Below are 19,316 nucleotides of genomic sequence, written 5' to 3'. Positions count from 1 at the left end.
TTCACACTTCTTGAATTCTCTATTCACTCCCCAGTACCCAAATACTAAAGTTCACACTCCTTAACTTGGTTTGTAAGGCCATAAAAATCCAGTTCCAGACTTCCTAGTAACCACCATTCCTAGTAGTTCTATACACATAATCCCTGTGAGTATCCAGACATTTAAAAGTGCTCAGGTTTCTCTGGAAACATTGTGTTGTTTTATGTCCCTTCCTACTTTTAACACCTCTACAAGACTCCTGCTAATCCTTTAAGCACCAATGGAATATCACCTTCTGTAAGTAAGTAATCTTCCACATCACCTCTAGGCGAGGCACTGCCTCTTCTATGATCACAGTGCCTCTTGTGCATAGTGGTATTTAGGACATACTTCACTATATTTTATCACAATTATCTCTTTCCTGAATAGAATTATAGAAAGTGAGATTTCTCAGAACAGGACCTAGCCCTATTTACTAACCTATCCAATCATATAGTTTGGAGCCTACTTCATAGAATAAGCTCATCAAAATTTTAATGAGTGAGTGAGTGAGTAAGATGGCAACTACATGTATCACAGCTATTCTTCCCATGTGAATGTGAATCTCATCTCACTTAGTTTTGGGTCTGATGACTCAATACAGAAAAAATTCAAAGTAGTTGATTGTTAATATTGGCCACTAAAAATAGAGAGATGTGCAAATGAACTAATTTAATATGCAGTTAAAAGAATAGAATGGTTAATTTTGGATAAAGTATTATGAATAATTATGCAAAAATATAAAATGATAGCATACCATAGTAAAAGTAGGAAACCAGAAAACATATGTCTCACTCTCAGAACTGCAGAATAATGAGATGTATATTAATTCAGAAAAATAACCTTATAAATGATTTGTAACTCCAGGTAACTTAGAAGCATTTCCCCTAGCCTGCAAGACTCCTCCTCTAAAACTCAATATTCTCTAGCCTGCTAGACTGACTTAGTTATTGATAACTGAGTTCCTTTGAGAAACTGTGCATTCATTCTCCTAGTAGAGCTTTTTTTCACTTTGCATTGTACCTGATTATTTCCTTGTCCATTTACTGCAAGAGCATTGAGAAAAGTAAAGGACCATGACATATTAATCTTTACATTCTTAGCACCTAGCACATAAACTAAGGATGGATGGATGGATGGATGGAAGATAGGATTTATACACAGAGGTTCTACTCAGTGTTTATCAGCCCTGGTTATACTTAGAATCACCTGGACTGCGATATAAACAATAGCACTGCCTTCATTCCATCCAAGTCCATTTGAATCAGAAGCTCTGGTGTGGGTTCTTTGCATTGTTGTTATGTGCCATTGAATCAGCTCCATCTCCTAGCAACCCTACCAGTGAGTGATGTCCATAATTTCCTGTCCTCAACAGCCTACTCAGCTCCTGAAAACTCATGCTTATGGGTTCTTTTATAGAGTTAATACATCTCATATTTGGTCTTCCTCTTTTCCTGCTGCCTTCTATTTTTCTCAGCATTATTGCCTTCCCATGATGTGCCTGGAAGTAGGGAAGCTTTAGTTTTGTCATTTTTTCCTCCAGCAATATTTCAGACTGAATTTGTTTTAGGACTCATTTGTTTACCTTTCTGATAGTTCAGGGTATCCATAGAGCTCTATTTCAACACCATATTTCAAGAGAATCATTTTTTTTCTATCAGTCATTGGTATGGTTTTAAAGTTCTAACTTTTAAAAGGAGCTTTGTTTTAATTCCGTTTTCCTTAATAGCATCCCTTTAAAAGTAGTCTGGTATACCTGCCCCAATCAAGGGATTCACTGTACTTTTACAGTTAATGATTCCACAGGTCTCTAATATCCCCAGTTCTTTCTTACTAATGGACAAATACTTATTGCAGCTACTATACTGCATGCTCTTGAAGTAATGTCTTTTTTAATGAAAATTTTCACCAGAGACATCAGTTCTTTTTGGCTTCTATTGTATGTTCTTCATATAGCTTCTACTTATAAAATGTTAAGGCCATAAATATTTGAGTTAAAGCACTATCTGATTACCTCCTCCCCAACTCTTATATCTCCCCTGGTTTTAGCTTTATACATACCTCGGAAAAGCTATCTTGTCCTACTAGCCAAATATCTGGTTAAGGCAAAAAAGGTCTTATAAGAGTAATTTTACATAGAAACATCCTAGAGAATTGGACTCTGTCTCAATTCTTTGTCTCAAAAGATTTTTGCATCTAAATTGAGATATTACATGTTAGGATTATAGGATAGACATTGGAAGAGAGTATAATCTCTGTTAGAAAGTTGTGATAGATAGATACCTCTTGGATTTGTTTGGTTTTTGATGCTGTTATTCTTGGTAAATGAAAGTTATCAGTAAATTATTATAAAAAGTTTGTGTGTGATATGTTCTGATTAAAGAATGCAGAGTTTAATTTGCTACTTTAAAGTGAATTACTAGTAATATAGCAGAATGCCAGGTCCAAAGGGAGTTCAAGCACACAATATTAAAAATATACTGAACTGGTCCCAGAAATGACTGGGAAACCCCGTAGATAATTCTGCATATGACATAATTAAATTCAGTATCTAAGTGGGTGAAAAAATTCCTAGAAATTCATCATAATTTGTTCAGCCTTAAGAGAGAAATTGAAAAACAATAGGCTTTAGATAAGAACAAAACTAAAAGGTCAAATTTTAAAAGGCAATCACTCACAGGAGGTCTGGAGAATATTTAATAGCTAATGGGGAGCCCAGGGAAGATGTGTTGTTAAAGATCAAATATAGCAGGCTCTTGAAAAAGCTCTTGCTGGCTAATTAACAGCCAATAACAATATTGCAGGGAGGAAAGATAGCCCAAGGGAAAGGAATCAGGAAGTTGAGAAATTATTTCTTTGCAAAGGAAAAAAAAAGGCTTTATCATGGTGTCCGTTTAATGTATAAAAGCGAGGTTGCTCAGCCCGAGAATCAGTTGTTCCTTCTTGATGCTCCTGGGGCCTAGATGTACTTGGGGATGAAAGGGAAATAGGTTCATGTTTGAATTGAGTTGTCTTTATCTCCATTAACCAGAAGATTAGGTGAATTTCTGTCCCAAGAATGATTGGATGTCCTGGTCTTAATGTTCGTCAGTGCTCAAAATATTCAAAGCCAATATCTTTATGAAATCCTTTTTTAAATTTATTTGAATCTATATAGCCAGAAGTTGGATTGCTGGATCATACAGTAGTTTTATTTTGGTTTGGGGGTAATGTTCATACTGTTTTACATAGACAAGATATGGAATGACCAACTGTCCATCAGTAGATAAATGGGTAAAGAAGATGCCACACACACACACACACACACACACACACACACACACACAGAAATATTGTTCAGCCATGAGAAAGAAGGAAATTCTGCCATTTGTCACAACCTAGATAGACTTTGGGGACATTATGTGAAGTGAAGTTCGAGAAAGACAAAGTATGGTCTCACTTATATGTGGAATCTAAAAAGACAAACTCAGAGAAATAGAGAGTAGAGTGGTGGGTAGAGAAATGAGGAAATATTTGTCAGTGTACAAAATTCTAGTTGTCAGATTAGCGAGTTTGGGGGATCTAAAGTCCATTATGGTGATTATAGCTAATAATACTGTATTATATACCTGACTGTTTCTAGGAGCATCTATCTTAAATATCCTCACCACAAAAAAAGAAATGGATACTATCTGACTAATTATTCATTAGCCAAAACTCAAGACAAAGAGGGTAGACTATAAACACGCCTTTATAAATCTGAAGAAAATGGGCTGAGACATAATGATAAAGACAGAGTCTAACTTATACATATACAAGTGAACAAATCTGTGTAGCAAGTTTACAACAGAGCAAAGGGCATGGAAATCCTCCTGGAGTACCTCTTTGGTTCAACAAAATTCATTCTGTTGTGACCATCTGTCTACTCTCTCATCTCTTCTGGTCTTTTTTTATCTTATTTTCTTCTTCCTTCCCTGCTCCTCTCCCCCACTCTCAAAGAAAAGGTGTATATGCATTTACATCTGGAAATCCAGATTTAGCTTGTTACTATGTCTCAGGCTAGACTGTGAACAGTAATGTTTTATGTGTTGATAGAGAGAAATCAGGACTAAGCTGTTATATTGATAAAGTCCAATTTTCAGTTAGGTTTTTTTAAAAAAACAATTTTCATTGGGCAATCATAGAAGCAAAGACCTCAAAAAATGATAGCTATTTTTATAATACATGAACTAGAAATATGACCAAATATGGAAATTTCTATTTTATTTGGGAACTGCTGTGTCAAGTTTTTCTTAGTTGTAAAAATAGTCTAGTATAGTCCAGTATATTTGTGCTAGATGTGAACTTTTTTCTGGAAATGATAAGGCCTTAATCTGTGAAAAAGAGAAATATATGTGATTTATTACAAAGATGTTTAGTTTTCATTTCATTACATTAAGTTCTGTGAACATTTATATCTAGTCTTTAATTAAACATGATTTATTCAAATTGAGATCTGTTTCCACTTAGATTGCTTGCAGTGTTAATCACAGTGCAAATAGCCTTTGCCACTGAAAGAATCCCTATATTATACTAATGTATAACTGCTTCTGTGTAATTTGCATCTGTTCTCTGAGCCTGTATGTTACCAAATATGTACATATGTAGAAATGTGTTACTTATCTTGCTACTATATTAAAGAACATAACTCACTTAATATGACATTTATGTTTTTATGAATTTAGATTTAAGGTAGTTCTTTAAATTTAAAGAAAAATTGAAAAATGCCCAAATAATAAAAGGCCCCTTTTTATCACAAATTGAATATGACTATAAAGCATTTTCACTTCAGTAATGCAGTTCCAGTTTATCTTGCCTATGTTCACATATGTAACTGTTTTTATTTGTTTGCTTTTTTAGAATCAGATGTTCTTAATTATAACTTCCTTTGTTGGCCATTGTAGATCTATCCTGTAGAATAGGCAGAAGATTTAAAAATTGATTAGATTCATATTAACATGTGTAAATACAATGTATTGTGTAAAGTCTTGGAAGATGCAAGGAAACTATGAGCAAGAGTGCCTGCATATTCCTAATGTATGTGTTTTAACGCTTGATTGTTCTCATGCCATGCATTGTAAAAACTTCCTTCTATTAACATATCAAAGTACCAGAAGCTGGGTTTTATTTTACTTATGATTCAACTCAATCTTAAAATGAGAAAATGCTTAGAACCTCTTACTTGAGAATTAAAATATATCTTGTGCCCTGGTCAGTTGGTTGGAGCACTGTCCCATATACCAAAAGATTGTGGGTTCAATTCCCTGCCAAGGCACATACCTAGGTTGCGGGTTTGATCCCTGCTTCAGGCGTATGGGAGGCAACTGATCAATGTTTCTCCCTGACAACATCTCTCTCTCTCTTTCTGTTTCTCTCTCTCTAAAAATAATGGGGAGAAAAACAACATACTCTTGAGTGAATATTAAAAAATATATATATAGGGGTTTTCCCCCCAAAATGCACACACTTTGAATAATTATAAAGGCAGTGTTTATTAAAATACATTTCATGTTCAAAATTCAGCTACCAGCTGAATTTTGGGGAAAATTATACACACACACACACACACACACACACACACACACACACACACTAGTGGCCTGGTGCACAAAATTCTGCACATTAAAAGGGAATTAATTAGAGAAAATATTTTAATATTGCTAATCATGTCCCCCCCGCCTGGTGCTGGGCGGGGAGGCAGCCTCACGTCCCAGGCAGGCGCAAGTCCCCACCCACTGACGCTGCAAGTCCCTGCCCACCAGCACCTGCCTTGCACACAGCCTCCTGCTCTTCGGTCATTAGGGTGTCAGGGCGTGATGACCATTTGCATATTAGCCTTTTACTATTACGATATGTATATATATTCTATTAACATCAAGTCTTGTGTAGGTCTCCATCCTGCCTTCCTTTACTCATTTCTTAAGCCCATGCCACATACGATTTAACGAGGTCTTTCTAAAGCACAAGGGTGCAAAGAGTACCCTCTATCTGTTCCCAGGTCTTCAGTTCCACAAGATAAAAGCAGCTCCTTCAGCTAGCAGTCAAGGTTCTTCATAATCTGCTCCCTGTCTGCATCCTCAGATGTGGTCACCAGCACTCCTCTTCCATTCTCTGCTCCAGGCAGACTGGGCTATTCCTGTACCTGAACACGGCGTCACATCATGAACATTTCTCTTCAAAGTGGTGACTCATCCTGGTTTCCTGCTCAGAAATACACCACCATCTTCATCCTGCCCTGACTAATCCCAAGTAAAACTTTCAAGTCCAAAATGAAGTTATATTTCCTTTATGTGATCTTCAGATATCAATACTTAATTTCTCCTATATCAGTATATAAAAGAATCACATGTGCAATTTACAAAATAAGTCAATGCACTCTTTAAGACATGAAAGTTTAATTTAGCCATGAACATATTCTCATCTAAAACAAATTTTAGCACATATGATCAAGCAAAGATATATCAGGCATGTTCCAAAGTTGCCAAACATCATCTTTACACTGAGCTTGCAAAAAAATAAATAGATAGCACAGAGACTCTTGTGCACTTTCAAAATTTAATGAAAATAATTTGCATTAGTTTAATATAAAGACTAAGTGAAATGTTGATATGACTAAAAAGAGCTAACTATTATATCAGATAAGAAAACAAATGACTCCTTCCTTTTTTCCTTTCTTTCTTTATTTCTGGATAGTTTTAGTGTTAAATATTTAGAAGTCTATTGTATTTTACTATAGCACACAGCTATTTTTCGAGACTATCAGATTCTGGTTTTATTTTATTATTTGATTATATAAAATACTTAAATTATTTTGAATCTTTCTGAACACAATCATGAATTGATTTTCCTCGTAAGCTGTAACAGTCAACCAGAAACCAAAAAGGATGCTTTTTCAGAGTCAGTCATCACCTGCCTAAGGAAATTTAGACCAACATTTGTACAGTAAACTTGTCATGAGAGGTGGACAACTTTGCTTCCAGGAGGAAATACTATTTAGAAGAAAACAATACAGCAAAGTGCAAATAGAGACTTTTCTAGTATTTTGCCCTTGTTTGGTCTTGAGGGGGTAATTTAATGATGGTATATATTACTTTAAGTACTATGAAGACCCAGGACTTCACAAATACCTTTTGATACATTGTAGTGTATCAGAAGGCACAAAACACATCTGAAATTTAAAAAAACAAAACAAAAAACACCACATTTACATTGTCTGCACCACTATTTCTAATCTTTTGTTAGAACTATCAGGAAACATTTATTGGGCAATAGTTGTCACCAGATAGTATGTGGCATTTGCAGAAGTACAAAGAACAGTGCAAAGCAGGAGCTGAATCTGTAAAGTTCGCAGTCTGACTAGGTAAAAGGGTGAAAGGCGAGTGAATAGACACTTTCTAAGTAACACCATTTAGGTCAGTAAGAAGGTTGGGGGAAAAAAAACAGAGCTGTGGGAAGAAAGGCAGAGAGGGAGTTCATTGGAGTGGATGACAGGAAGAGAAAGCAATGGAAGCAGTATGTGTCCTTTGACTACTTCACTGGTTCCCAAGGAGCCCAGCGTGGTGCTGTGCTTAGAAGGAATGATTGGTAAATATTAGTGACTGATATTTGACGGAATTAGTCATTATTACTTTTTCATTTAAAATCATACTCATTATTTCTGTTGTCCAAAATTAGCATGGAAATTAGTATAATTTAAGTGTTTTATATTTCCAATGATTTTACATCAGGTATAATAATGGTATATCAAGGGGTAAGTCTCTTTAGTTATCCTAACTTTAGAAACCCTTGAATGAGATTAGGAAGTGATCATCATTTACATTTATTATACTTTGCATTTAATGAGCTTTAGCTTTTAACTCTAATTTGCTTCTCATCGCATTCATCAAAGGCAAACTATTTAGAAACTAATACATCTCTGTCAGTTAGAATTTTAATGAATTAAGATGAAATGAGACAGTGTTAATTGGCAGTTGTTGCTGTAGGGGAAGTTTCTAGATCTTGTAAGTGATACCAATTCATCCCTCTATCAGAGTTAATTTGTTTGATTTAATTCTAAGAATACACTGACTATTTCCTTACACTATTCCTATTTATATTTTTTATTGAAGAGTAGTTTAGTTCTGTTGGTCCTTCATTTAGATTCTCAATTCCACTTGAACTTGATTTAATTTGATTGTTAATAAATTTAAGCAGCATTTGTATTGTTGACTCATGATTACTACACATAACTAATCATTTTTTTCACCAATCCTTTACTTCTTATGTTTTTTTCTGTTTTCCTCAGACATAAATGAATGTGAAGCTGAGCCTTGCAAAAATGGTGGAATATGTACAGACCTTGTTGCAAACTATTCCTGTGAGTGCCCAGGTGAATTCATGGGAAGAAATTGTCAATACAGTAAGTATTAATATATATGTATATACAAAGTTTTATTTGCATAGCCTGCATTTGTTATAGGATCTGAGCTGACATCAATATAGTTTACTTCCAGAATTTATAATTTATTGAAGTGGCATATTTAATATTTGTTGTTTAAATGTTATAAAATTCCAGGATACGTCTCAGTGCCTGATGGGCACAGGAGTGGTCACCTTGTGGTCTGAAAGTAGGGCAACAGATCCTCAAACCCCAAGTGTATCTCTCTCATGGATACTATTTTGGCTTTTGAGTGTGTGTATGACCTAAATTTTCACCACAGTTATTACTTTGGTTTAGACAATACATTCAGCACACTGTGGCCAGATAGCCTCTATCACAAATAAAAGGTAGAGATAAAGGAAGATTCATGTGGAGTTGGACAATATATTAATAGGAATTTTACACACAATTTTTCTTCTTGGAAGCCTAAGCCAGTCTTGAGATTACAGAGCAAATCTTAGAACAATAATTTACCTGAAGTGTTAACAAAGAAGCACAAAGCACCCCTTTATTCCCCCAAACAAACAAACAAAATACAAGAAAAGATAGTAACAGAGTTATAGTCTCATGGGAGGAGACCAGAATCGGGCACAAATATTTATTAATGAGAACAATAATGATACAGCTCAATAATTGTTGGATATATATATATATATATATATATACACACACACACACTTCATAGTGCTACTGCTTTGATGTCTATACTATTAGATATCACAATACTATATATATTCAGATGGCAAATGCAGATTGGAATTCAGATGCAGAAACTGGCACAAAGTTTATGTGGTTTGCCCAAGCTCTCACAGTTAGTGACAGAAACAGCACTAGAAAGAATCTAGAATTAGGTCTTGTGATTCCAAGTTCAGAATATTTTCCTGTAAATTGAGATATCTCTTCAAACAGAGTTGAACAAGATCAATACAAAAGCACACTACACTTCCTCTCTTATACACACCCCTCCACACACTCATATATACTGCTGCTTTTTTAGCCATAGTAACAATTTTATTTCTCTCTTTCCTTCTCTTCCTCCCCTTTGACAATGGTAATTTATAAAATAAAAAAGGAAAATTATTTAAGAGTTTCATTGGGTTATGTATATAATCAAAATTATGATCTAGGGATGCTCATTACCCTAGTTCTAAAATTTTTTTTAAAAATCTGAATATCAAAGAAATACCTTGGATTGGGAAAAATTTTTCTAAGTTTAAAATTATTGGAGAGAGCCGAAACCGGTTTGGCTCAGTGGATAGAGCGTCAGCCTGCGGACTGAAAGGTCCCGGGTTCGATTCCGGTCAAGGGCATGTACCAGGGTTGTGGGCATATCCCCAGTGGGAGATGTGCAGGAGGCAGCTGATCGATGTTTCTCTCTCATCGATGTTTCTAACTCTCTATCTCTCTCCCTTCCTCTCTGTAAAAAATCAATAAAATATATTTTAAAAAAAATTATTGGAGAGAGACATTGAGCATGAGTTGATGAAGATGCTGCAGGCACAGACAGATGGAAAGAAAGGGCAGTCTGAGTAAGCAGGTTGATCATAGACAAATAGCCAACTATCCTAGTGACCTTCCTACTAAGCATGTAACTAGCCAGACATTAGGTGAATTTAATTTCAACTGGTCCTTGGCCTACCCCAGGCACAGTTCGTGCACCCTTCTTTACTTTTATTCAGACAGCACTGGAAGTTGTGCTAAAAAGCATCCCACTAAGGCCGTGGTCGGCAAACTGCGGCTCGTGAGCCACATGCGGCTCTTTGGCCCCTTGAGTGTGGCTCTTCCTAAGCCTTAGGAGTACCCTAATTAAGTTAATAACAATGTACCTACCTATATAGTTTTAAGTTTAAAAAATTTGGCTCTCAAAAGAAATTTCAATCATTGTACTGTTGATATTTGGCTCTGTTGACTAATGAGTTTGCCGACCACTGCCCTAAGGGCTCTGAAAAGGAACACTTTATTAATAGGATGAAGAACAAAAATAGATGGTAGTTGACTACTTGCCTTTCATGCAGCAAAAACAGAGATCTGGTGGCAGAATGAAGGGCTTTCAGGTAGTACTGGAACTTTGACAGATCTTAAAACTATGCCTGGATAAGAGAATGTCCAGGCTTGGCAAGGCCACCTCTGTCCCACAGGAAGCCTGGCAGGGGAGAAAGAAGAGGATGAGACCTTTGGAAGAATTGTTCAAGTGACTTGTAATGAGAATCCTACCTAGGAAGTAGTGCCTCTCCAAAGTGGTCAAACCCTCGCTATTTGAGTGACCTTAAAGTAGTGTCTGAGGTTGTAGACAACCTCCTGTCCTGGGAATGTAGACCTAAGACTTGGAGTTATTTATATGGCCTTGCCTCCTCCCCTTTCCCTTCATACTGACCAGGGAACAACTAGACACCAAGTTGCTTTCTTGCATGTTGAAAATGAAAGGAGACCTGGATGTGAACTAGACATTGAAACCAATAGCTAAAGCCTGTCCGTCCTCCCATCAGAGACTTTTGCAGAGGTCACCACATCTGAAAATACCCTTAAAGAAGAAAGAACCTGATTGATTATGGAAGGATGTATTGAAATAGACTTTGATACGTGCCTCCAGTTTATGCCTAATGTATTTCAATCAATTTTTGATAATGTGTTTAATGAAATTCCTTGATTTTCTTTGACTTGATTTTATATTCATATTCTATCTAATAATAGAGAAACATGGTAATTAACCATGACTTCGCTACCCTTCCTATTGGCTAATCAGCGAGATATGCAAATTAACTGCCAGCCAAGATGGCGGCCGGCAGCCAGGCAACTGAAGTGAACATGAGGCTTGCTTGCTCTAGTGATGGAGGAAGCCAATGTTCCCCACCTGCCGCCGCCCAGCTCTGAGCTTGCTCTCTAAGAAACAATGTTGCAAATATAGAAGCTAAACAAAACCCAGAAACCTGCTTTCAGTCAGCCGTGATCTCAGAGCTGGATTCGCAACAAAGTTTCAAATACAGAAGGTAAACAAAGCTCAGAAACCTGCTTTCAGCAGCCGAGGTCTCAGAGCTGGAGCAGAGCCTTAGAGCTAAAGCCGGCTCTCAGCTCCAGTGACAGCCATAGAAGGTAAATAAATCCCAGAATTAAAAAAAAAGAACAAAAGGAGAAGTTGGGAGCTTCAGTCACCCGCCAGCCTGAAAAAGGCCCTCAGCCCCTCACCCAGACTGGCCAGGCACCCCAGTGGAGACCCCCACACTGAAGGGGGTGTGACCAGCTGCAAACAGCCATCATCCCCTCACCCAGGCTGGCCAGGCACCCAAGCAGGACCCCCACCCTGATCCAGGACATTCTTCAGGGCAAACCAGCCGGACCCCACCCGTGCACCAGGCCTCTATCCTATGTAGTAAAAGGGTAATATGCCTCCCAGCACCGGGATCAGCGGAGCTGCAAGGCCTCCCAAACCCGGGATCAGCGGAGCCACGAGGCCTCCCAAACCTGGGATCAGCGGAGCCACGAGGCCTCCCAGCAATGGGATCAGCGGAGCCTCCCAGCACTGGGATCAGCGGAGCTGCGAGGCCTCCTGGCCCCTGGAGCAGCTTGAGAGGGGGCAGCGCACAAACCCCCTGATCTTCCTGCAGCTCTGTGTGTGACAGGGGGCGGGGCCACAACCTCCCTATCCACCCTGTTCTGTTCATGACAGAGGAAGGCACCCCAACCCCCTGATTGGCCCTGCTCTGTGCCTGATAGGGGGGAGTTCCCCAAAACCCTGATCGGCCCTACTCTGTGTGTGACAGGGTGCGATGCCCCAACCCTCCCATGGGCCCTGCTCTGTGTGTGACGGGTGGGGCCACAACCTCCCCATCGGCCCTGCCCTGAGTGTGACACGGGGGAGTGCCCCAACCCCCTGATCGGCCCTGTTCTGTGTGTGACAGGGGGCCGTGCCCCAACTCCCCTATCAGTCCTACTCTGTGCGTGACGGGGGGAGCTCCTCAACCCCCTGATGGGCCGTGCTCTGTGCATGACAGGGGGGAGCTCCCCAACCCCCTGATGGGCCCTGCTCTGTGTGTGACAGGGTAAGGAGCCCCAACCCCCTCATGGGCCCTGCTCTGAGCGTGACAGGGGGCAGCGCCCCAACCCCCTGATCCGCCCTGCTCTGTGCATGACATCGGGTGGCGCCACAACCTCCCCATCGACCCTGCCTTGAGTGTGACAGGGGGCGGCGCCCCGACCCCCCAATAGGCCCTACCCTGAGCGTGACTGGGGGTGGCATCGCAACCTCCCGATCCACCCTGCTCTGTGCATGACGGGGCAGCGCCCCAACTCCCCAATTGGCCCTGCTCTGAGCCTGACCAGGGGCTGCACCTAGGGATTGGGCCTGCCCTCTGCCACCCGGGAGCAGGCCTAAGCCAGCAGGTCGTTATCTCCTGAGGGGTCCCAGACTGTGAGAGGGCACAAGTAGGGCTGAGGGACACCCCCGCCCCCGCCAGTGCACAAATTTTTGTGCACCGGGCCTCTAGTAATATTTATATTTAAATGTAGACTTCTCTTTGAACATGAATGTGATAGTGAGGTACTCCCCTTAACCCATCATATGCTCTGATATCCTCCCACATCCTCTGTCATCTCTGTGCCCCAATAAAGACAACACTTATAGCACACCTGTAAGAATTATAATAAATTAGGATTCTTACACTCTTTGTATTGCCTGGGAGATGGCTCTGCCTTTTTCTGTGACTTCATAGAGTGTTAAAAATTGAGGGTAAGAAAGTGCATTCTGCCACTGTGATGATTTAGTTCTACAAACTGAAAACTCAGAGCATTCACTCATGACAGTGCACATAGAAACACCTGCAGGTTATAGGCAGTGCCAGCTCTGAGCTGACCGAGAGTTGGATCTTCAGAGTTGACATGACATAGATTATAACCAATGTGCCAGCTTCCGCTCTTTAGTGAGATTGATAAACATTTTTCTTGGCTTTGTATCATGTCCCATAAGGACACCATTGGGTTGGCTTCTGCCTGCAATAATGGTAGAGAAGCCATTTGTTCAGGCTGCTATTTCAGGAGGAAGAGGGAAGGGAGAAAGATAGAGACTAACTACTGGGTGGGTCAGAGCTTGCCCATATGGAAATGCTATTATCATTGTGTTCAAATCCAAACTGCCTTTAGTCTATCCGTGGGCTCTAACCGTGGGCTCTAACCGTGGGATCCTGCACTCATATTTGCTTTACTTGACCTACTTCTTTCTTATTTCTACTGATGGATTAATTAAGTTCTGGTATATTTAAAGGTGAAATCATTCTCAGCACCCCTCCCCCCAAATTATAAATAATGGCAGGTATCAGATTATAAATAATGGCAGGTATTGCAAAGCAATACAATTGACTTAAACACTGAAATATCTGTATAAAATAGTAAACAAAAAACCAGAAATATTTACAATATCCATGGAAGGCAAATAATACTTATCCTTAATTTATTATTTCTCTCCGTTCAATAGAATTGAATACAACAGAAAAAAACAAGAATGTGAATAGACCCTTCTCACAAAAAAAGTAGTTTAATATATTGTAGTTGTGCCTTTATTATTGTTTTTCTAAATATTCTGATTTTTTTTTTTAAAAAAATAGACTTTAGTACTGTTATGAACTGGAAATAAGAATAGTATTTTAAATGTCTGTTTAATGAGAGCCCTAGATATGCGAAGAAAACACTGGGCTGACCGTGCATCTCTCTCCTTCTACCTATCACCATGTATCTCTACCCCCTTTCATTACACAAGTGGAAACTGGAAGATGAATGGCAGAAACACATGGCAATATCGATCAACACAAAAGGGTGAAGTTCTAAAGAGGAGCAGAGGCCAGCTGGCAACTTTGGACAGAATATGAAAAAGACAAAGGAGAGAGGAGGGAGGGGAATGAGAGCTCTTAAGCCAGGGCTCCTTGCTAGCTAACAATGAGGCTCCCTGGAAGCTCCAACACACACACACACACACACACACACACACACACACACACACCACGCATGCACACACACACTCACTCCATAAGGAATTTGTCTTATGGGTAGAACATTGTGAGGCAAAGGAGGGGACAAACAGTTTTTTACAAACATAAAAGCTCCCACGAGGCAATATTACTTAAGTGAAGTCCTTCCCGCCTTCTGCCTGTGCTCCTTCCACAGTCTGCTCCTAACTCAGCTCTCAGAGGGAACCTGTGAAACAGTCAGAGTGCATCACCTCTCAGCTCACAATCTTCTACTGGCTCCTGACCTCAGACTGTGAAAATTACAGTCCCGTTCCAAGGCCGGCAGGACCGGCTGGACTTCCACCCTTCTCACTCACCTCTCTGACCCGTCTACTAGGACTCTGACTTTCTCATGCACTGCTCCTGCCTCTAGCAGGTTCAGGCACTCACCTGGCACATTCTTGCCCAGAGCATTTCCTTTTCTATTCCCTTTTTCTAGAGTATTCACTATGAATACTCCCACACTTCCTCCCGTTCTTGCATAACAGACACCTCTTCAATGAGGCTTTCCCTGACCTCTCCACTTCCTTACCACAACACCCCAAATCACACACTCAACCCCTTCTCTGCTGTCGTTTTTCTCCTTCGCATTAATCACAAACATATATTTTTACTTTTAAATATTGTTTGTTGACTAATTCTCCAGTGGAGTACATGCTCTATGAGGGGAAGATTTTTGCTGTTCTAATCACAACTGCCTAGATAGAACTGGCAAACAATAAGTGCTCGACAGATATCTGCTAAATGAATGAATGGACTTAGCACTCTGAGTTCATTACCCACAGGGGAGGTATCTGACTTTTCAGTGCCTTCAACCACTATCAAGTTCTTTTTTTGCCCGACTTTCTATTTTTAAGTAGTATTATAAAGCTGCTTTTGCCAGTATAATACTATGTAACCTGGTATATTAGTTGGTACTCACCAAATAATATTGCAAGTTGAATTGTTTCCTTTTGACTTGATAGGACCTTTTATAATTCTATTTTTGCAATGGGATTATGCAGATGGATTTATAATAAGAGAGATAAACAGGGAACCTGTTTCTCTTTATATGCCAATTCCCCATGCAGACATTTTGATAAATGATCTTAGATCGGTTATTTATTTCTCATCCATATCAATTAATCAATAGACATGTGAATGCATGATGTTTATGTTGATTGCTACTTGAATAAATATTATATAAAAATCAATGTGATTTCTTTAGAGTAATGTAAATATTTAATTAATATAGCTATTCAGCACTTTATAAGGAATAAATTTATAATTTATATCTAACCCTATCTGTTATTAACATGATGCTCAATTATGTGATAATAATATGATGTAAATCAATTATTAAACATTTTCAATAATAGTATAATTATATCAAATGTTAATAACAAATGTTTTCATACTTGGAAAAATATACCTATAATTTTACACTAATTATTTAATAAATATGTTTATAGGTTGGTGAAGGGCATAATATTATCATTTAAAGAATTTCAATGTAGGTTTCTAGATAACCTATCTTTGACTTGAGCAGATTTCAGTTATTTTTTATGTTTGTATTTTTTATTTGTTATGTAGGATTTGATTACATTTGACTACATTTTATTTTAATTAAAGTTACTTTTGATTGATATGTGAAAATCATTTTATTGTTCCCATAGTATTTATTATCGTATTCCAGCAATTCTTCTAATTAAAGTTTTAATTTATTTTTTCTTGTTGCTTGTAAATGATACACACTCCAGTGTTCAGACAGCCCTTTTCATAAACAGCTTGCAAGGAAAATGATGATGAACTGGAATGGAAACCTATCCTCACAATAACAGATATGCTGTGCCATGTGCATTTAACGGAACATGGTGTTTAAGCTAAAGTACCTGCAGTGGAAATTGATAGCACTTTAGTTAACGCATCTAAAAATAACTGGGATTGTTTTCATTTATTGGACTATGTGCCCCACAGTAGATATCTACAGTTCCCTCCTGGGTGTTTAAATGTAACATGATTAAGTCTCAGAAATGGTACTCATATTCATTCCAGTGCTGCCGCTATTTGTGGAAATTAAGATAGTTACCAAGGGAACTCTCATAATGCAACATCCCCAAATTATTTTGCTGGAAAGTATTAAGACTTGTATGATTTCAGAGGGTTTTAGTAAAAAAAAAATGAAAACTAAAATCTTCAGCTGAGGATAAAGTGATGTTTCCAAATGTCAAAATTATCCAGGTTTTTAAAAATTTGATAAAGTAACCTAAATAATTCTACAACCCTTTCCTTTAAGAGTTCTATCTATAAAGTTATAAGAACAAAGGCAATAATTTATGTGAATATATTTTGAAAACTATAAATATTGTCCTATCTTCATTTTTTGAGCAGCTGTAACTAGGCCTTCATTACAAATGAGCTAATATTTACAAATATATACAATATATGCTATATAAATGTCCATGTACTCTTTCTTTTGATATCAGTGTTCACTGCCAAGTACATTTGTATAACAGCAGGCTTAGTGAAAATTGATAAAATAAATTATGTGATGTGTATTTTTCTATGCTCAACAATTATTGCATTTGTAAAGACAAATTTGCAAATAACTATAAACACTCAACTATATCTTAATATTTTGCCACCAATTGTCATATGATAATGTTGATGTTAATTTAGACTTTTAACTTATCATGTGCCAAGCACTCTCCAAAGTACTTTAAATATTAATTCATTTAATCCTCTTAACACTCTTTGTATTAGGTTTTATTTATCACTGGCTCCATTTTACAGAGAAAACTCTGCTACCGAGCAGTACAGTGATTTGCGTAGCCCACATGGCTAGTAAACTGCAGAGCCCTGCCTTACCCCAGGCATTGCAGCTGCATGATGACCCCGGCCCATGTAGGGGTAAAGGAACGCTGGATGACACCGTGCACTTTAAGAACACTTGCACTTGAGAGTAAGAGTTTCAAAAGAGCATAGGCTCTGCATACATGTAGAGCTGGGGTTTCAACTCTGGGCTTTTTCTCTTTGGAACTGTATGTGTGAGCAAACTAGTTGCTCTTTCTGAGCCTCGCATTCCTCATCTGAATATGGAATGAGTAATCCCATTTGTTTTACATTGATGGGCAGGTTAAAATTAGCCCTGGTTGCTTTGGCTCAGTGGATAGAGCGTCGGCCTGCGGACTGAAAGGTCCCAGATTCGATTCCAGTCAAGGGCATGTATATTGCTTTTGGGCACATCCCCAGTAGGGGGTGTGCAGGAGGCAGCTGACCGATGTTTCTCTCTCATCGATGTTTCTAACTCTCTATCCCTCTCCCTTCCTCTCTGTAAAAAATCATAAAATATATTTTTTAAAAATTAATACTATATATAAAGTAACTAGGAATATGCCTAGGCCAATAAGTGTTGTAAATAAGCAAATAATTGCATAAATAAAAATAGACAAACCTATATTTGAGTTATTTGAAGAGCCATTGTTAATGTATCTCACCTTTTATTTTGTTATAAATTTGTACAATTTAAAAATTTTTATTAGACTCAACTTGCCTATCTATAGTTACTATGTACTTGAGAATACCTTGTGTAGAAGTCAGTTATAATGATTTATAAGGGCATAACTTGAGGAAATCCTGTGATAATAATATAATTTTTAATAGAGATATTATTAGTCCAACCAAAACCATTATAGGATATAGGAGTTGCTTTGGTTTTTGAGAACTATATCACAACATACTTCTGAACCACAAAGACCTCATATTATTTTTTTTATCTATGTCTTTATGTTTGTAATTATCATAAGTTATCTCTGTTATTTGATCAAGTATTTTAATGAATGGTGAACAGAAACTAACCATGGAAAGTCAATTATAGTATTTTCATTTTCTATATAGATAGTCAAAGATTATATATAGTTCTATACCATAAAGCACTGAATTCCTACTCTTCTATATTCAGGTATGACATAGTTATAAAAGCAAAAAGATATTCTGATATAAAATAGTTTTAAATATAAAATAAGTATTTATAAGGAAGTCAAAATTGAGATTAATTCCCAGATATATTTCATAGAAAAATTAGATAAGTCCAGTATGTGAATCTATTAAATTATGTGATCAAATAAAGTAGCCACAAATATTTGTTTTATTTTCTTAACATAATTATGTAGGGAGTTTTGAGAACATGTCTGAATGACCAAATTCATTCACCAAATTACATCAAAGAGTAGCCACCTTCTACAGCTGGGGCAGCATTGGTAATTAAAATAAATTCAGTTCCTGCTCTCAGTTTATAGAGTGTGGGAGAGAAAATCAAGAATTGCTTAAAATCAAATTATAAAACATGGCGAGTGCCATGCATGAAAAGAAGAAAGCTGGGGCAGGGGTGCTTCTTCTGTTTGAGGGATTTAAGGAAGTGACAGTCATGCTAAGAACAGAAGAATAGATAGTAGGTACAAAACAAAAATCAAACAAAAAACACACACAGAAAGCATGGTGGAGATGAGGATTTTCGGAGAAGGACAGTATGCTCAAGGATAAACAGATCCTTTGTCCATAGAATCTTAATATTTGTGGATGATTTGATTATTGTATAATCATAATGTGATGAGGTTTTTAGGATAATCATTTATTTACCTTTTAGGCCTTGACAATGTGGGGTCAAGATCAGTCAATGCACTATGTATAGTGATGGGTGTTACTAGACTAATTGTGGCAATTATTTCACAATAAAGGCAAATATATTAAAAAAGACCACTTGATGGCAAGGAATATTTATATATTAAAAATCCACCTTATAAACTACCTTGATCTGCAACCACAGACACTCTTAAAATACCAAAATACACTCTAACTTTTGTAAATGTATCAAGAAATCCAAGAAAAAG

The 19,316-nt window shown here is 37.8% G+C and overlaps 1 protein-coding gene across 1 annotated transcript in view; it reads left to right on the top strand.

Annotated features, from left to right (window-relative positions):
* The window catches only part of EDIL3 (EGF like repeats and discoidin domains 3), a 411,761-nt gene that overhangs the window by 227,045 nt on the left and 165,400 nt on the right, over positions 1–19,316 (top strand). The window contains exon 5 of the mRNA XM_070412295.1: positions 8,321–8,434. Within this exon, the coding sequence (XP_070268396.1) occupies positions 8,321–8,434 (114 nt within the window). The remainder of the gene's footprint in view (positions 1–8,320; positions 8,435–19,316) is intronic.

The sequence above is a fragment of the Myotis yumanensis genome, unplaced genomic scaffold, assembly GCF_028538775.1.
Source record: "Myotis yumanensis isolate MYYU_CA2020_CCGP unplaced genomic scaffold, mMyoYum1.0.hap1 SCAF_4, whole genome shotgun sequence".
NCBI lineage: Eukaryota > Metazoa > Chordata > Mammalia > Chiroptera > Vespertilionidae > Myotis > Myotis yumanensis.
The sequence above is the reverse complement of the archived record's forward strand: the minus strand, read 5'-3'. Positions and strand labels throughout refer to the sequence as shown.